This window comes from Bubalus kerabau, chromosome 4 (assembly GCF_029407905.1).
Source record: "Bubalus kerabau isolate K-KA32 ecotype Philippines breed swamp buffalo chromosome 4, PCC_UOA_SB_1v2, whole genome shotgun sequence".
NCBI classification, from domain to species: Eukaryota; Metazoa; Chordata; class Mammalia; order Artiodactyla; family Bovidae; genus Bubalus; species Bubalus kerabau.
Window position 1 is genome coordinate 141,980,140 of NC_073627.1, and position 20,060 is coordinate 142,000,199.

The following is a 20,060-nucleotide window of genomic DNA, read 5'->3' on the forward strand; positions in this document are numbered from 1 at the left end:
TAGTTCCTCTTCACTTTCTGCCATAATGGCAGTGTCATCTGCATATCTGAGGTTATTGATATTTCTCCTGGCAATCTTGATTCCAGCTTGTGCTTCTTCCAGCCCAGCATTTCTCATGATGTACTCTGCATATAAGTTAAATAAGCATGATGACAATATACAGTCTTGACGTACTTCTTTACCTATTTGGAACCAGTCAGTTGTTCCATGTCCAGTTCTAACTGTTGCCTCCTGACCTGCATACAGATCTCTCAAGAGGCAGGTCAGGTAGTCTGGTATTCCTATCTCTTTCAGAATTTTCCAATTTATTGTGATCCACAGAGTCAAAGGCTTTGGCATAGTCAATAAAGCAGAAATAGATGTTTTTCTGGAACTCTCTTGCTTTTTCAATGAGCACTGTTACTACTTAAGAATTTACAAGGGCTTCATGAGCTCTGTGCCAGGCAGAGACTGAGATATATTAATATATTTTCTAATCTCTTACACAGTCATTGTAGATCTTCAATAATAGTGGTGCCTCCTTTGCACAAAGCATGTGATGAAAACAAAGCCAGACCACAGTGGTGCTGTGAGGGGTCTTTTGGGGGAAGTTAAGTGACTCAGTAGTAAAGAACCCGCCTGCCAATGCAGGAGACTCAGGTCCATCCCTGGGTCTAGAATATCCCCTGGAGAAGGAAATGGCAACCCACTCCAGTTTTCTTGCCTGGAGAATCCCATGGACTCAGAGGAGGCTGGTGGGCTACAGTCCATAGTATCGCAGAGTCAGAGATGATTGAAGCAACTTAGCATAGCACACACAGCACAATGACTTCACAACGTTAGAGCATCTCTCCCAAGCTTGATTTGTCTTTCCACAAGCCCAGAAGCCTTGTGCAGCAGAGAAGGAAGCGCCAAACCTGGGATTAGAGTGGCCACTTGCTGCTCCCACTTACGAGATTTATCCCTTCATCATATCTGAGCCACACACACCGGCCTTGTTGTAATAGGGAAAGTAAGCTATGTCCCACTTGTCCTCCTAAGAGGCATGGGGAAGGTGTAAGGAAAAATGCTAATCACTCCTTTTAAAAGAGGGAAGTGCCTCTTATCTGTCAGAAAGGCTATGGGAATCAGTCATGAGTGGGTTTTATAAGCTGGACAAAAACATGGGAGAACCATGTGTTTGTAGGAAACCCCCACCTTCCCCATCCATGGAATCAGGGAGACATCCCCTAGTGTGTGACCTGGGAAGTTGGGGACACATTAGAAAAAGGACTCCAGGGTACACTGGCCCTGGCAGCTGTCTTGACTCCCTCATCACTGTCAGAGGCACCCAGCTGCCCATCCCTGCCACCTCACCCTGGGTCCTTTCTGAACACTGCATAGGTGGAGACCCACCAGTCTCACCCTCTACAGATTCCCAGGCAGACTCTTCCATTTTTAAAAGGAGGTCAGTTTCACAGTCTACTTCCTCCATTATTCGCATGTGGATTTTCACAGGTCTGGTGGTCAGACCACGCTCTTCTTTTATTTTTCATGCATTTTAAAAATCTTTTCCATGAGCTTCCCTGGTGGCTCAGCAGTAAAGAATCCTCTTGCAATCCAGGTGATGCAGGTTCGATTCCTGGTCTGGGAAGATCCCCTGGAGAAGGAAATGGCAACCCACTCCAGTAGCCTTGCCTGGGAAATCCCATGGACAGAGGAGCCTAGTGGGTTACAGTCCATGGGATCGCAAAAGAGTCAGACACAACTTAGCGACTACACAACAGCATTGAATATAGTTCCCTGTGCTATATAGTAGGGCCTTGTTGTTTATTGTCTGAGTCTGTTTCTCTTTCACAGATAGGTTCATTTGTGCATATTTTAGAGTCTACGTATAAATGACAGTATGGTATTTGTCTTTCTCTTTCTGAGTTGCTTCTCTCAGTATGATCACCTCTAGTTGCATGGGCCATACTCTTTTGTCTGCTACCCATTGGCCAGAACTCAGTTACCAGACTCCACTGACCCAGGGGGAAATGGAGGGAGTGAAGCCTGGCTATGACCCAAGGGGAGAGGGGGCCAGTAGGTCAGTCACCTCATCGGCTCAGGAGGCCATGGCACAACTTGGGGCTGTCTTGCAATACTTTGTGAACTCAGAGGTCTTGTGGACAGAAGCAGAGCCATCTCCCTTACTGTGTGTCTCTTACTTTCAGCTTCTCCAAACCACAGCCCCCCAGCCCATCTCATGTGATCCAAGCACCATGACCCATGGATACGTGCCCATAAAGGTGAGTCCATGCACTCTCGCTGTCAGCCGAGCCCTCTCCAACCAGCCCATGTACATTTGTGAAATCTCCCGGGGAGCTGCACACCCACCATTTATAGGGAAAAGGCCTTTCCCACAAGCATCCACCTTCCCTGGTGGCTCAGTGGTAAAGAATCCACCTGCCAATACAGGAGATATAGATTCGATCCCTGGATCAGGAAGATCCCCTGGAGAAGGAAATGGCAATGCACTCCAGTATTCTTGCCTGGGAAATCCCAAGGACAGAGGAGCATGGTGAGCTATAGAGTCCATGAGGTCAAAAAAGATTGGACATGACTTAGCAACTAAACAACAACACAACAAAAGCATCATTCCTCAAAACTTGACAACAGATGTGGGCCAGTGTGATCAGACTCCCACCAAACAACAGGCCATGTGGGGGCCTTGCTTGGCCTGCACATCCTGTGTGTCTGGCACTTAATTTCATTATTTTATCTGGTGAGTGTGATTGGTGCCTTCCTTTGTGTCAGGCATGAGCCAGATATGAAGGGTACAGGGAGGCACCAGACCTGTCCTGGGGAAACTGCAGGGAAAAGAAAAAGAGGGAGATGGCCAGTTTTAAGCCCAGGGATCAGGGCTACGGCAAGACCAAGGCCATGTGCAGAGGGGCCCTGACTTCCGACCCAGTCGGCATACAGGACAGGGCTTTGGGACATCTACTCAGGTTCATTTTGGGATCTTTCTTCATTTGGCACTGTTACCACTTAACTAAAAAAGCAAGTATAGCTATGGGTTAGCTGACACACAACCAAAAAACCAACAGTTGCTTTGGAGCCGGAAAGAACCAGTTAGAATCCTGCTTTGGCACTTACTAAGTATACACATATGTGTACATTTCTTAATGTCCTGAACCTCAGTATACACAGCTATGTGATGTGATGGTGCTAATACCTGGTCTTGGTGTTCTTGTAAGGATTAACTGAAATATCCTGTGTTGATCATGGGGCGTTGTGCCTCATGCTCCACAAAGAAGAGAGCTGAGGACAAAGAGAGCAGGTGTCCTGAGCTGTGCGGTTCTGGGACCTGGGGGTGTGTGGCCGGGGGGTGCCTGATGTCCTGGAGGAGAGCCACAGGGATATTCAGGGAGCATTGCTGTTTGCTCGGCACCTCAAGAAACAACCTAGATGAATGGAGGTCTTCCATGACCTCAGGACTTGTGCGGTCTGCAGTCTGCCAGGAAAATATTTCCCATGGTGACATCACAGGATATGGCCCTACTGGCAGTGACTCAGGTACCCAGAATGGGTGCTATGGGGATGGAGAAAGTGACTATAATGTAATTGCTGGGGATAAGGCTCAGTGGCGAAGCAGGCATCAGAGAATGAGTGGGATTTGAACAGTGAGAAAGGGCGTTTCTGGTGAGCATCAGTGAGTGCAGTCCTGGGTACTCTTGGAGGGGTGAAGGTTTCATAAGCTCCCTCCAGACCTCATCTCTAATACTGAATCAGCATGAGGGCCTCCTTGCCTGGGGCTGGGGTCTGGGCTCTGACCCTGCGTCTCCAACCCAGTGGACAGTGTTTGTTCTCACAATCCTCCTGATGTTTGCATATCCAGCCAGTTTCAATAGATTCCTATTTGACCTGGAAGGAGTGTGAAGGAATGGTTAGGAGCTGCCTAACCACCTCCTCTGGCCTCACCCCAAACTTAAGAACTGGGGTAGTGGCCTCTGGGGATCCTAGGCTCTGCGGGTACTGTTGCCTTGATACCAATGAAACTCAAAGTGGGCTAATAATAGATCTCCGATTTCTGGCTTAATGACAGTTGTATTAACAAGTTGTTCAAAGGATGGGAAAGTGCAGGTGTTTGCTGAGCTACTCAGCTGAAAGAACAAACCTTTTAGTTAAGATCCATTAAGAACAGAGGGCGGTTAGGATCATTTGACTGGACAACAGCACTGTAATATTTTTCAATATAAAGGAGTATAGAATTTAAAGTTCAATTCCTGGAAAAGGAAATGGCAACCCACTCCAGTATTCTTGCCCGGGAAAACTGCATAGACAGAGGAGCCTGGTGCGCTATAGTCCATGGGGTCGCCAAAGAGTCAGACATGACTTAGCGACTAAATAACAATTTTACATATAAAATTCAAGTTTTACAAATTAAAGCATATTGCTGCTGCTAAGTCACTTCAGTTGTGTCCGACTCTGTGCGACCCCATAGACGGCAGCCCCCCAGGGTCCCCCATCCCTGGGATTCTCCAGGCAAGAACACTGGAGTGGGTTGCCATTTCCTTCTCCAATGCATGAAAGTGAAAAGTGAAAGTGAAGTCGCTCAGTCGTGTCCGACTCTTAGCAACCCCATGCATATTAACTGTTGCCTAAACAAAAAAGTTCAATTCCCTTTCTTTGCCAAGTACTGAAGGAAAGACTATAGAACATATTCTCATTTAAAAAAAAAAAAAAAAAAACTATTGTCCATGAAATAGTTTGTGAAACATCAGCCTGATGTTTTCTTGAGCAAAATAGCTCATTGGGAATTATGAGTGAAACTTCCAGTTTGGAATCCCACCTTGGAGTTGTATGAGATGCAGTGAAATAGAGTCATTCCAAGTAGATTTCCATAAGATGGAGCTTATTTTTTTTTTCATTTATTTCCATTAGAAATTTAAAGATATGTATTTTGAGGGGAAAATAGGGTGCTTTGACTATATATTGCTTTAGCTCTTTTGCTTAGACCCTGCTGTAATGGTCAGGGTAGGCTCGATGCTGTAATAAATAGCCCCACACTTTCAGTGGCTTGACTCCCAAGTTTGTTTCTGTCTGGCAGCGCAATCCAGTTTGGGATTGGGAATCCAGTTTGGTTTGGGAATGGGCTCTCTCCTCACAGTCATTCAAGCACCCAGGCTTCTTCTTTTTGCAGGTTCTTCCTTCCTCACGGTCCAGTCCATTCAGGTACAGATAGGAAAAGCGAGGGGGAACCAGGCGCGAGAGAGGTTTTTGGCCCAGATGGAACTCAGGGCTCCTGCACTCAAGCAGCACTGGCTAAGTCACATGGCCACACCCACTGCAGCGAGGTTGGGAGAGGCCTGGAAAATGTCAGCAGAAGCCAAGGAGTAGAGAAGAAGGTGGATTTTCAGCCCGAGCAGTCTTAGGCACACCTGTGTAGTCCACAAAAGACCAGAAGTATAGCAGAGCTGGGGAAAAAAATTCATATTCAAGAGACAAACAGCTTTTAACGTAACAATCATGGTGTTCTGCACCTTCATGTGAATATTATGCCCTGCACAAGAGCAGCTCCCAGTTTACTTTATTTTTAATTAATTACTTGATTTTATTTTTGTTTATGCTGGGTCTTTGTTGCTGTTCCAGGGCTTTCTTTAGTTGCAGCAAGCAGAGGGCTACTCTGTAGTTGTGGTGCTCAGGCTTCTTGTTGCCATGGCTTCTCTTGTTGCAGAGCATGGGCTCTAGGGTGCACGGCCTTCAGTAGTTGCAGCTCTTGGGCTCCAGAGTGCAGGCTCATTAGTTGTGGTGCACGGGTTTAGTTGCCCTGTGGCATGTGGGATCCTCCCAACCTCGGATGGAGTTGGTGTCCCTTGCATTGCAAGTAGGATTGTTAAGCACTAGACCACCAGGAAAGCCCCAGCCCCTAGTTTAAAATATGCAATACATATGGTACCAGAAACCCTGACAGGATATGAGGGCCTTTTAGGGAGGAAGGCAAAATCAGTTTGTTTTCCGACGTTCACTTCAATTTAGTTCAGTTCAGTCACTCAGTCATGTCCAACTCTTTGTGACCCCATTAACCACCACAGGCCAGGCCTCCCTGTCCATCACCAACTCCTAGAGCCTACCCAAACTCATGTCCATTGAGTCAGTGATGCCATCCAACCATCTCTGTTGTCCCCTTCTCCTCCTGCCGTCAATCTTTCCCAGCATCAGGGTCTTTTCAAAGGAGTCAGCTCTTCACATCAGGTGGCCAAAGTATTGGAGTTTCAACTTCAACATCAGTTCTTCCAATGAACACCCAGGACTGACCTCCTTTAGGATGGACTGGGTGGATCTCCTTGCAGTCCAAGGGACTCGCAAGAGTCTTCTCCAACACCACAGTTCAAAAGCATCAATTCTTCGGCCTTCAGCTTTCCTTATAGTCCAACTCTCACATCCATACATGACTACTGGAAAAATCTTAGCCTTGACTAGACACACCTTTGTTGGCAAAGTAATGTCTCTGCTTTTGAATATGCTGTCTAGGTTGGTCATAACTTTTCTTCCAAGGAGTAAGTGTCTTTTAATTTCATGGCTGCAATCACCATCTGCAGTGATTTTGGAGCCTAGAAAAATAAAATCAGCCACTGTTTCCACTGTTTCCCCATCTATTTCCCATGAAGTGATGGGACCGGATGCCATGATCTTAGTTTTCTGAATGTTGAGCTTTAAGGCAACTTTTTCACTCTCCTGTCTCACTTTCATCAAGAGGCTCTTTAGTTCTTCTTCATTTTCTGCCATAAAGGTGGTGTTATCTGCATATCTGAGGTTATTGATATTTCTCCCAGCAATCTTGATTCCAGCTTGTGCTTCATCCAGCCCAGTGTTTCTCATGATGTACTCTGCATATAAGTTAAATAAGCATGATGACAATATACAGCCTTGACGTACTTCTTTTCCTATTTGGAACCAGTCTGTTGTTCCATGTCCAGTTCTAACTGTTGCTTCCTGACAGGTTTCTCAAGAGGCAGGTCAGGTGGTCTGGTATTCCCATCTCTTTCAGAATTTTCCACACTTTATTGTGATCCTCACAGTCAAAGGCTTTGGCATAGTCAATAAAGCAGAAATAGATGTTTTTCTGGAACTCTCTTGCTTTTTCGATGATCCAGCGGATGTTGGCAATTTGATCTCTGGTTCCTCTGCCTTTTCTAAAACCAGCTTGAACATCTGGAAGTTCACGGTTCACCTATTGCTGAAGCCTGGGTTGGGGAGGTTTGAACATTACTAGCGTGTGGATGAGTGTAATTGTGCGGTAGTTTGAGCATTCTTTGGCATTTCCTTTCTTTGGGATTGACATTATGATCTTCTTTTCATGCTTTTCTTGTTCCAGTGAAGCTGCCTATTTCTGTTGCACATTTTGGCCATTTGTCTCTTCTCAGACATTTTCTTCTAACATTGGGGGTTTTCGCTGAGAAAGCCAGGCCAGGAGCAAGTGATCTGGCAGCATACTGAAATGGCTGTGTGGTCTGGGGAAGAGGTGTTGGTTCCCTCTGGCCTGCAGGCTGTGATCACTCTCTGTTCCCCTCTCTCTTCTACAGCCTGGAGTGCGTCTGCATTTTGTGGAGCTGGGCTCCGGCCCTGTCGTGTGCCTCTGCCATGGATTTCCTGAGAGTTGGTTCTCTTGGAGGTATCAGGTAAGGGAAACTGGGAGAAACACCCCGGTCAGGTGAGGGGAAGGAAGCATCTAGATGGTGTGACCCAGCCTTGGATATCGTTAAGAAGCTGACACCTTGCTGTGGAGCATCGTCTCCCAAGGATGACCATGATATCTCTGAAATATTGGGGTCAGAGATGGCTTCAGAGCTCAGAGCTGTGCTAGTCCCTATACTCTCTTTGCAGATTACATAAAGGTCGACTTCCTCAAGATGCTTTTTGCCACCTGCTGGGAAGTGTCTGTAGTGATTATAAAAATCTGCAAGGTCTTTGCTAGGAAAGCTACTCTCTCTGGTGTCGCAGTAGGTGCAGTGTACAAACCCTACCACCATCCATGGCAGCCCCATCCCAGTGAGATTCCAACCCCATGGCAAGAATTCCAGGTAGTATAATGTGGCACTTAGAACCAAGCCACTTATAAGAAGCAAAAAGGGAGTGTCCAAAAAGTACTGATGAGACCACACTGGAGGGGTTCCGAAATGTTTGTGCTCTAGATCCCTGCTCTGGCCCAGGCGGGTTTCCGGGTCCTAGCCGTGGACATGAAAGGCTACGGAGAGTCATCTGCTCCTCCTGGTGAGTTAGCTGTTTTACAGCTGTTCCTGTGTGGGTCATGCCCTCTGACTGTCTGAGCTCTCCAACTGCACTGTCTTCCCCTGGTCTCATGTCAGAGCAGGCAGCCCTTTCAGGAGGTCTGACTTCCCCCTCCCCTCCCAGTTCCTGCAGTGTCCATGTCTGTGCACTTTGGGCCCCAGATGACTCTGGTCCTCATACTCTGAATGAATATAAGAAACTCAGCAGTCTGTGCCACCAAGGGAGTCTCCTGTGAGTCAGTGAGGATATAAAGTGTAATTGGTACCATCTAGCTTCTTTTTCAGAGAAGGCAATGGCACCCCACTCCAGTACTCTTGCCTGGAAAATCCCATGGACGGAGGAGCCTGGTAGGCTGCAGTCCATGGGGTCACGAAGAGTCGGACACGACTGAGCGACTTCCCTTTCACTTTTCACTTTCATGCATTGGAGAAGGAAATGGCAACCTACTCCAGTGTTCTTGCCTGGAGAATCCCAGGGACAGGGGAGCCTGGTGGGCTGCCGTGTATGGGGTCGCACAGAGTCGGACACGACTGAAGCAACTTAGCAGCAGCAGCAGCAGCAGCTTCTTTTTTCATCTTGCAGAACTGAATCTCTGGACCATTAACCAGTGACTCCCCCTTCTCCCTCCCCTCAGTTCCCACCAAGCTCCCTTCTGCTCTCTGATTCTATAAACTTGACCAGGTACCTCATCTAAGTGGATCATACAGTATCTATCCTTTTGTAATTGACTTATTTCACTTAGCATAATGTCATCAGGGTTCATCCATGTTATACCCTGTATCACAATTTCCTTCCTTTTTAAAGGTGAATAGTATTCCATTGTGGGAGGCTCAGTAGATCAGTGATAAAAGAATATGCCTGCCAATGCAGGAGCCTCAGGAGATGCAGGTTTGACTCTTGGGTCGGGGAGATCTCCTAGATGAGGGCATGGCAGCCCACTCTAGTATTCTTTCCAGAATAATCCCACGGACAGAGGAGCCTGGCAGGCTACAGTTTATAGGGTTGCAAAGAGTCGGACACCACTGAGGGACTGAACACACATGCACACAATATTTTGTTGTATGAATAGACCACAGTTTGTTTATACATGCATCCATTGATGGACACTGGGATGGCTTCACCTTCTGGCTATTGTGAATAATGCTGCAATTAACACGGGTGTACAAATATCTCTTTGCATCCCTCCTGTCAGTTCTTTGGCATATATAACCAGAAGTGGAATTGCTGAATCATACAGTAATTTGTAGGCCAGATTCTTACTTAACCCAGCATCTATGGGTCCTAGTGGGAGCCCATCCGAGGATGTCAGAGCCTGTGAACCCTTGAGACCACATGTGAGTTTATGAGCATTTCCCCTGGGAAGGGAGGAATCCATTATATTTTTAAGATTTTTTTCTAATTAGGACAATTTTTAAAGTCTTTGTTGAATTTGTTACAGCATTGCTTCTGTTTTATGTTTTTGGCTTTTTGGCCACAAGGCATGTGGGATCTTGGCTCCCTGACCAGATATCGAAACTGCACCCCCTGCATTGAAAGGCAAAGTCTTAACCACTGGATTGCCCAAGAGTGCATTGTCTTTATCAGTGTCAGAGGGTTCCTCAGCCCCCAACCTTTAAGAATGCCATGTGGAGGAGGGAATGGGAAGCAGTCAGGTGTGCAGCAGTCGCTGGTCCCTCTGTCGTCAAGGATGCTCTTAGCAGCTTAGTGAGCCCAGGCAGGGGCTCACCACCCCTTTCCTGAGCTGCTGCAGCCACATTCACATCAGCCCTGCTATGCTGAGTTGGAAGCCCCCTGACCTGGGCTGGGGCTCTCAGGCACTCAGGGGCCACCTCCAGGCCACTCAGCCTATCATGGCAAGAGTGTGCCTCTATGATTGTTCCCTGAATGTCATCATGTCAACTCAGCCTCAGCTTACTACCTCTTGAATGACACAGAAGCATTTTAGATAAAAGGAAGGACTCAGCTCTTTCTGCTGTCATCTTGGTTCCACGTTCCCCGCACAGAATGCCTGGTGAAGCCACAGACACCGTCCCTGCTACAGAGCAGGAGTTGCCACAGCCCCAGGCTGAGACAGGGTCTGGAACAGAATCTGATAGTGATGAATCAGTCCCAGAGCTTGAGGAGCAGGATTCTACACAGGCAACCACACAAGCTCAGCTGGCGGCAGCAGCTGAAATTGATGAAGAACCAGTCAGTAAAGCAAAACAGAGCCGGAGTGAAAAGAAGGCACAGAAGGCTATGTCCAAACTGGGTCTTCGACAGATTATAGGGGTTACTAGAGTCACTATCCGGAAATCTAAGAATATCTTTTTTGTCATCACAAAACCAGATGTGTACAGGAGCCCGGCTTCAGATACCTACATTGTTTTTGGGGAAGCCAAGATTGAGGATTTATCTCAGCAAGCACAGTTAGCAGCTGCTGAGAAATTCAAAGTTCAAGGTGAAGCTGTCTCAAACATCCAAGAAAACACACAGACTCCAACTGTACAAGAGGAGAGTGAAGAGGAAGAGGTTGATGAAACAGGTGTGGAAGTTAAGGACATAGAATTGGTCATGTCACAAGCAAATGTGTCGAGAGCAAAGGCAGTCAGAGCCCTGAAGAACAACAGTAATGATATTGTAAATGCTATTATGGAATTAACAATGTAACCATCTGAAAAGAGGACCTTTTCTTGGTGTTTAAAAAGAGTAACTGCAGCTGGGTTTGAAATTTGTACTGTTTCTATTATTAATAAAGTTATGGCTTCTTGTTGGATGAACTCAAAAAAAAAAAAAAAAGGAAGGACTCAGTCCAGATATTCAGGAAAGATGCCTAAGGGTATTTTCTTTAATTATTTAAGTGTTTATTTTCATTCATCTCTATTGTAATCTTCCCTGAATCCCTTGTACGGACTATATCAATCTAATCATGTAATAAGATACATTTTTTTTTTTGCTAAGGGGCCTTTTTAGTTTGTTGGTAACTGGGAGGGATTGGGGGCAGGAGGAGAAGGGGATGACAGAGGATGAGGTGGCTGGATTGCATCACCGACTCAATGGACATGAGTTTGGGTAAACTCCGGGAGTTGGTGATGGACAGGGAGGTCTGGCGTGCTGCGATTCATGGGGTTGCAAAGAGTCGGACATGACTGAGAGACTGAACTGAACTGAATTTTTAATCACACAAATTAAATTAAATTAAATGTTTCTTTTATTTATAATTGCAGAAATAGAAGAATATTCCTTGGAAGTGTTAAGCAAGGTAAGAAAGGTCTTTGGGTAACATCTGTAACTTCTTTTCCATCCTGTGTTTTCATTGATAAAAGACAGAAGTGTGATTTAAGTCCTAAGAATGCAGCATTTCACAGCATTTGGGTATAAGTTCTTTCTGAAGGTTGAAATATTTTGAAATAATAGCCAACATTCACTGTATATCAAGTAGGTTTTCCCAGGTGGTGCTAGTGGCAAAGAACCTGCCTGCCAAAGCTGGAGACGTAAGAGATGCTGGTTGGATCTCTGGGTTGGGAAGTTTCCCTGGAGGAGGGCATGGCAACACACTCCAGTATTCCTGCCTGGAGAATCCCATGGACAGAGGACCCTGGCAGGCTATAGTCCATAGGGTTGCAAAGAGTCATGACTGAAGCAACTCAGCATGCACGCACACCCTGTATATCAAGTATTTTTCTGAGTGTTTGATGGAAAAGGAAATTGAGTGCAAGGATTCATGTAATTTGCCTGAGGTCAAGAGTTTTAGAGCCAGGTTTGAATTCTGTAGTAGCTCCCCTGCTCCTGCTCTTAACTACTCCACCATATCACCTTTCTATCCTGAGAATTTTTAAAAATCACTTTATTTTAGTAAAAACATTTTTGGTCAGACCCTGGGAGTGAGTGTGTGGACTGGAGACTGCAGTGGTCTTCCTATTCTAAGGCATAAGCACCATTAGGAGGGGGACCCTCATCTCAGAGCTTGCTCTCAAACCTCCATCAGCCCTAGAGCAAAAGCAAAGGCTGGAGGGACCAGGAGGAAGAAACAGCCTCCTGTGTGGCCTGAAAACTGGTGATGCCACTGATTATGCTAAAATTACAAATGCTTATTACTGGCAGGATGAGGAGACCGTGGCCTGCCCAGGTATAGGCCTACCTGTCATACAGAAAAAGTACACTTAGTGAGTTTTCCAGTGGATAGTTATCGGGGTAGACCTCTGAGAATATGTATGGATCCAGGACCTTCCTTCTGGAAATGATTTCCCCAGGACCAGAGATCCTTCAGGGAACTGTGAGAATGATGCTGTTTCTTGTTAGAAATGAAGTGGTCCCAGGAACAGCACAGGATTCTGGCTGCCCTGGAATTAGTGACCCTGACTTCACTCTAGCCTGTGAACAGCCTCTGTAAGTTGCCAAAAAGCAAAGCCCATGCTCTGAGTTGCTTCCAAAGCAGAGTTGTGGACTCGGCAAACCAGCGCCCGTGCTCAGGCAAGTCTGAGGAACCAATCTGAGAACCCATAAATTAAGGGAATAATAAAGAAAGAAGGAAGTGGGGAGATGCTATGAATAAAACTTTAGTGCTGAGGGAGTGGTATGGACAATGTCAGCTAGGAGGAGAAGGTAAAGGGGTTCCTGTGTTTATTTCATTTCCCACATTCCTCCTTAATCATTTTTCTCGCTGATGGGGGACTCAGTTCACCCCAGTCACTGTAGCTGGACCACAGTTCTGCACCCTTCACCTCTTAGAGATGCTCTTACATCAGACAGTCTGTTGGTTCCTCATCGGGAACCTCACGGGTGCTGCCACTTTGCATGTCATGGAGTTTCTGGGAATCTCTCAGCTAAATTCCCCATTAGTGTATACATTGGTCGGCTCGAGCTTACATGACAAGATACCACAGACCAGAGGGCTTAAACCACAGAAATGTATTTCTCCCCTTTCTTGAGGCTGAAAGTCTGGGATCTGGTTCCAGTAGGCTCAAGTTCTCGTGAGGGACTCCCTGGCCTGCAGGTGACTGCCTTCTTGCTGTGTCTTCACATGGCAGGGAGAGAGAACAACTCTGGGGCTATTCTTATAAGAACACTAATCTTACTGGCTCAGGGCCCCACCCTTATGGGCTCCGTATATGCAGCTCTGTAGACTTATTGTACTGAGCAGAGGCCCTTTGCGTTGGCTCAGACAGAGATTGTGTGACAAGTTACCTGGGAGTCTTTTTGGAGAAGCGGGGCTGAGAAACAGGAAGCCATAGTTGTTTTCCCTTTTATATTGGATTAAGGCTCATCCTAATTACCCCATTTAACTTCATCACTTTTTAAATGACTCTACCTTCAGATATTTAATACAGCCATATTCTGGGTTAGGGGAATTTGGGGATGGGATTGTGGTTGGGAAGGACACAATTCAGACTGTAACAAAGGCAAACAGTAATTCTAATCTTCAAACTGCTGAGTTGGATGGCTACAGTTCTGATTTTGCTGTGTGTTTTCTTTCTTAGGACATGATCACCTTCCTGGATAAGTTGGTAAGTTAATTATCTTGAACTGATCTCTTTGGAGAATTCTGTTTGGGGCTGGGCAGTTAAAGAAAAGATATAATCCTAGAAGATGTCATCTGTCAGAGCTCTCAAGGGAGTGGCACAGGCCAGGGAAGTGGGGGTGGTGGGTGGGAAGGGACCACAAAGACAGGTTTGGAGAATACACAGATGAATTTGTTTTGCTTCTTGTTTTATGAAAAGCATCTTCTGAAGGATAGGATATCTTTGTTGGCTTTAAGCCAGGTGGAGAGCCTTAGTGCCAAGTTAAGAAGTTTGGAAAATATCCTAATATTCCCACAGTACTTCCCAGGTGGCTCAGTGGTAAGGGATCTGCCTGCCAATGCAGGGGACGTGGGTTTGACCCCTGAGTCAGAAAGATCCCCTGGAGAAGGAAAATGACAGTCCACTCCAGTATTCTTGCCTGGGAAATCCCATGGACAGAGGAGTCTGGCAGGCTACAGCCCATGGGGTCACAAAAGAGTTGGACATGACTTAGCAACTGAACAACAATATTACACAACTTTTTAAAAGTTACACCCCTTTTGAAATATTTAAAATCTAATGCCTTCATTTAACGTGGTTTGGAATGTTTGAGCATATAATGAGGCTCAAGGTCTATTGGAGGTCGAACCTTTTGCCATCTTGGGCCTAGTACATTCTAACAGATTTTTGTGATATCCTGTTCTTAATGGTTGTATCATTCTTTTAATGATTGTGTCCTGCCCACTTCCTTCCAGTGAGGCTGGGAAGGATCTGAAGGCCCTAAATGTGATCAGTAAGTAGGATAGAGGAGGGCGCCCAATTTTAGGTTGGGGGCTGTGTGCATGCTAAGTCACTTTGGTAGTGTCCAACTCTTTGCAACGCTATGGACTAACCCACCAGGTTCCTCTGTCCATGAGATTTTCCAGGCAAGAATACTGGAGTGGGTTGCCATGCCCTCCTTCAGGGGATCTTCCTGACTCAGGGAAGCATCTCTTATGTCTCCTGCATTGTCAGGTGGATTTTTTACCACTAGCACCACCTGGGAAGGCCTTAGGTTGGGGGACCTGGGTCTGACCTCCACCTGGGACCTCCACCACTTATCATCCATGCAGCATGGGCAAGTCTCTTGACCACTGTGAACCATCTTTCATTTGCAAAATGTGTGTTAGAAGACAAAGAGCCTGTGACACAGTAGGTCTTCCATGGAAGGGAGTGTGGTCATTCGTGGTTACAGCAGCAGAGAAGAGGAAGTTCCAAGATGCTTTTGAGGCTCTCCTGGCTACTTAGGGGAGAGAAGATCCCAAAAGAATGGGGAACAGAATAATAACCACTCAGTGTGAGATGAGCACAGGAGGGGAGGGGAGTCATTCTAACTTTAAGACAAATAGGAGGAAAGAAGGTGAAAAAAATTTTGATTGGAGAGAAGGTAGAGAGGGAATTCATGGCCAGTGGCCTCAGTCTTCCAAGAAGATTTAAAAGGCGAGTTGTTTGTGTGGCAGGTCTGTGGGGCCCACACGTGGGGACAGAGGTTTCAAGACAGTGGACATTGGAAGTAGTTGCTGTGGTTGGACCTCAAGGGAGAACCAGGCCTCCAGCTCTCAGCACCTATCCCCCATCCCAGGAACCTGCTCACACTCTTCCCCTTTCTTTGTCCTCCTAGGGCATCTCTCAGGCTGTGTTCATTGGCCACGACTGGGGTGGCATGCTGGTGTGGACCATTGCTCTCTTCCACCCTGAGAGAGTGAGGTAATTAGGCAATGGGCATCAAGAGTTTGGGTCAGACTGGACTTGAATTCTCTAAAATCCTTCCTCAGGTCTTGAGTTCCAGAAAACATCTTGAAAATGGTAGGTTGTTATCTGAGAAGGTAAAACCTTATTCCCTTAGCTCACTGGTGTGTGAGTAGCATTGAAAAAATTTTTCACAACTTGAGTGTCGCAAGTTTTATTTGCAGCAAAGTGAGGACTGCAGCCTGGATACAGCGTTTCAGATAGCTCTGAGAAACTGCTCTGAGGAGGTGAGGGGAGGCCAGGTTGTACAGCAATTTTGCAGCAGATGGCAGATGTATGGCAGAAACCAGCATCATATTGTCAAGCAAGTATCTTCCAATACTTTTTTTTAAGTTGATTGTTAATTAAAGAAAACGAGATATCTCAAGTTAAGGGAATTGAGCACTTTCCCATGTATGGGAAGATGCTTCCCATGTATGGGAAGATGCAAGAGTCTGGGCTCACTGAAACCATTCCTTTGACATGCACTTCAGCTGTCTGAGGCCAGCATGCTGTGTTTTTACATGCTGAGTTTTCTCAGGGCTCAACATAGGGAGTGGCTTCAGTCTGATGGCTCCTAGATGGTAGGTATTCTTTCTTTCCTGAGTTCCCTCAGGGCTCACCTGCTCACTTTGGAGGGTTGCAGCTACTGGTGACTGTGACATCCTTTGTTTACTGATGTGGCAGAAAATATTCCATTTCTTAGTAGGGACAGTTTAATGAGCTAATGTCTTAGGCACAAGGCCTGTCCCAGTCACCAGTAATGCAGTGTATACTGCAGCACCCTAGTAGCCAGAATGCAGGACAATGAGGGTGGACTTTGAGGGGAGTGGGTGAGGTAGCAGGGATGTCAGCTTCGTAGAATTGAGGACCAGGAAAGACTTGAGCCCTGGTTGGAGTCAGAAAATGCAGCTTTCGATTTTGCCCTAAACTGGCTGTGTGACAACTCACTTCACCCATTAGGCCCTGGTTTCTTCAACCACAAAGTGGTGATTGCCACTCCTACCCAACTCTTCCAGGGCTTCCCAGGTGGCTGTGTGGTAGAGAATCTGCCTGATAATATAGGAGCTGCAGGAGACACAGGTTCAGTCCCTGGGCTGGCAAGATCCCCTGGGGGAAGAAATGGCAACCCACCCCAGTATTCTTGTCTGGAGAATCCCATGGACAGAGGAGCCTGGAGGGCTATAGTCCAGGGGGTTGCAAAGAGCTGGCACAACTAAATGACTGAACACATACACACACACATGGCTACTTCCCCTGCAAAATGCTGTACAGAAGTCAGGTTGGAGTGATATTTCATGATCATGATCACATCACTCATAATCATTTTCAGAATGGCATTTCAGGGCACCCATGGGAGCTTTCAGATGACCTGTTTTGAACCTGGAAGGTCAGGTGGTCTTTGTGGCCACACACCACTTGAGTTGGTAACTGCAGTTAAAGCCTGTCTGACCTCCCATTTCAGCCTTCTATCTTAGCAAATTAACTAAAACATCATCCTTAGGAGTCATCTGTGTTTCCCTAACTAACCCAATTACTTTTTGTTTGGCAGACTTTATACAAATGGAAACACTTGAGAAATTTTTAAAATGTTTATGCTCAGTTCAACCCCAGTTCAAACGGTTGGGTGATCTCAAAGACGAGAAAAAAATCAAACATTTCCTAAAATAGTTTTAAAGTTTTTGTGCTCTGTTCTTCTGATCTCTTTAGCTTCTCTCTCTGTTTTCTCTCTCTCATTCAAAAGCAAGGTAAGAAATCAGCTCTCAAGAATCAGTTTCACCAAAAAGTTACTTTGCAGACTGTGTTAGGTGCTTCTTCTTCTTCTTTTTTTATTTATTTGACTGCACCGGGCCTTAGTTGTGACTTAGTTGCCCTTCAGCACGTGGGGTCCTAGTTCCCCGACCAGGGATTGAACCTACAGACCCTGCATTGGAAAGCAGACTCTTAACCAGTGGGTCATCAGGGAAGTCCCTGGATGCTTCTTGAAGGGAACAAATAGAAATAGAGCAACAACATATGGTCTCCACATTGCTGTTCTATTAAACTTAGTCTCTCTCTCTCTTTGTTTCTTTCTCTCCTGTGAGAATTTTAAAAGATTTAACATGAGCCAAGTGAAATTTTGTGCATAATAACATCAGATCTGAGACACGCAGGCGTGCTCTGGTTTCCTGTTTCTTTTCTCCCTGTGCTGTTTCCACCATGTCTGCTGTTGGTTCTGGGGTAGTAGCTTCTCCTCCATCTGCTCTCATCAAATCAGCCCTGTTACCTTATTCCTGGGAGGTTGTAAGGGAGCTGAGACCCTCTCAGGGTCTCACATCTCTCGGTCTCCAGAGAATGGGACTGCGCATCTCTGGGTCTGGGAGCATCTTTTATTAAAAAATATTGTTGATAGCACTGATCTCTGCCTTTCTATTCAGACAATGAGTGAAGGAAAAAGAAAAGGTAACATTTGATGTGGAATATTTCTTTGAATCATGGTTTTGCCATTCTACTCATATAAGCTTTGAGGACCTATTTAAAATAAGGATGTACTCCTTTGTTTGTTTTATTTCCTTTCTAAAGATGCTGCTGCCAGGAGGCTATGGTTCAGCTTTTTCTAATCTTAATGCAGTTTATATGTACTAAGTAGTCTTTAAGTATTTACATGCTATCATCTCATTTAGTGATGGTTTTTTATATGGAATAAATAGTGTGTCAAGGTGATTAAAAAGAAAACCCCATTCTGTCCAAAATATTTAGTAAAAGTTAGTTTCTTGACTTGTGACTTAAATAACGCTTAAAATGGGTTCACTATGGTATCATTAGAAACCTATAGGCATAAATATAACTTATTTGTACCATCAGATCAGATCAGTCGCTCAGTCATGTCCGACTCTTTGCGACCCCATGAATCGCAGCACGCCAGGCCTCCCTGTCCATCACCAACTCCCGGCGTTCACCGAGACTCACGTCCATCGAGTCAGGGATGCCATCCAGCCATCTCATCCTCTGTCGTCCCCTTCTCCTCCTGCCCCCAATCTCTCCCAGCATCAGAGTCTTTTCCAATGAGATTTGTACCATAACCTGCACTAATCATGGCTATTGAACCTTTGAAATGTGGCCAGTTTGAATTGAGATTACTGTAAGTAGAAAATGCCTTCCAGATTCCAAAGACTTAGTATGAAAAAAAGAATGTAAAATAGCTTCTTAATAATTCTTAATATTGATTACATATTAAAATTATTAATATTTTGATATATTAGGTTAAATATTAAATTAACATTTCAGTTAACATTAAATTAAAATTAATATCAAATTAATTAATATTAAATAATGTTTAAAATTAACCTCACATATTCCTCTTTACTGGTTTTAATTTGGCTACTGTGCTGTGCTTAGTTAGTCAGTCATGTCCAATTCTTTGTGACCCTGTGGACTGTAGCCTGCCAGGCTCCTATATCCATGGGGATTCTCCAGGCAAGAATATTGGAGTGGGTTGCCATCCCCTCCTCCAGGGGAATCTTCCCAACCCGGGAATTGAACCCAGGTCTCCTGCACTGCAGGCTACTAGAAAATTTTAATCATGTATGGTTTGAATTATATTTCTATTGGCTGGTATGGAGTAAGCCTTACCAGTCTTTCCTCTGATTATTTCTTTTGCCCGGATTATCCCATTGCTCCTATTTTATATATAAAATATGTATATTTTTTATATATCTGTTTTTTAATTATTTCATATATCTGGTTTTTTTTAATTTAATGGGATTTTTTTTAACTGTTTATTGGGTGGGGGTGGGTTGTGCCTAGTGGCATGTGGGTTGTTAGCTCCCTGACCAGAGGTCACACCCATACCCCTTGCATTGGAAGCACAGAGCTTTAACCAGTGGACCACCAAGAGAGTCCCGTATATATCTGTTTCTTTCCTTTTTTTTTTTTTTTTTTGGCTTTTTAAAGCAACACAATTTTATTTTAGAGTTCTTTTTTTTTTTTTTAATTTTATTTTATTTTTAAACTTTACATAACTGTATTAGTTTTGCCAAATATCAAAATGAATCTGCCACAGGTATACATGTGTTCCCCATCCTGAACCCTCCTCCCTCCTCCCTCCCCATTCCATCCCTCTGGGTCGTCCCAGTGCACCAGCCCCAAGCATCCAGTATCGTGCATCGAACCTGGACTGGCAACTCATTTCATACATGATATTTTACATGTTTCAATGCCATTCTCCCAAATCTTCCCACCCTCTCCCTCTCCCACAGAGTCCATAAGACTGTTCTATACATCAGTGTCTCTTTTGCTGTCTCGTACACAGGGTTATTGTTACCATCTTTCTAAATTCCATATATATGCGTTAGTATACTGTATCAGTGTTTTTCTTTCTGTCTTACTTCACTCTGTATAATAGGCTCCAGTTTCATCCACCTCATTAGAACTGCTTCAAATGTATTCTTTTTAATGGCTGAATAATACTCCATTGTGTATATGTACCACAGCTTTCTTATCCATTCATCTGCTGATGGACATCTAGGTTGCTTCCATGTCCTGGCTATTATAAACACAAGGTAAGAGTGGGATATGGAATTCTTGCCAACCAGTCAAGCT

At 45.1% G+C, this 20,060-nt stretch overlaps 1 protein-coding gene across 2 annotated transcripts in view; it reads left to right on the forward strand.

The window, feature by feature from the left end:
* Nucleotides 1-20,060, forward strand: part of EPHX2 (epoxide hydrolase 2) — a 63,033-nt gene that overhangs the window by 22,073 nt on the left and 20,900 nt on the right. Inside the window, exons 6-12 of one of the 2 annotated variants that reach the window (XM_055578793.1) lie at nt 2,172-2,246; nt 7,527-7,622; nt 8,136-8,214; nt 10,562-10,756; nt 11,439-11,473; nt 13,692-13,718; nt 15,373-15,458. In XM_055578793.1, coding sequence (XP_055434768.1) covers nt 2,172-2,246; nt 7,527-7,622; nt 8,136-8,214; nt 10,562-10,756; nt 11,439-11,473; nt 13,692-13,718; nt 15,373-15,458 — 593 coding nt within the window. The remainder of the gene's footprint in view (nt 1-2,171; nt 2,247-7,526; nt 7,623-8,135; nt 8,215-10,561; nt 10,757-11,438; nt 11,474-13,691; nt 13,719-15,372; nt 15,459-20,060) is intronic. The other variant, XM_055578794.1, reaches the window with a different exon arrangement.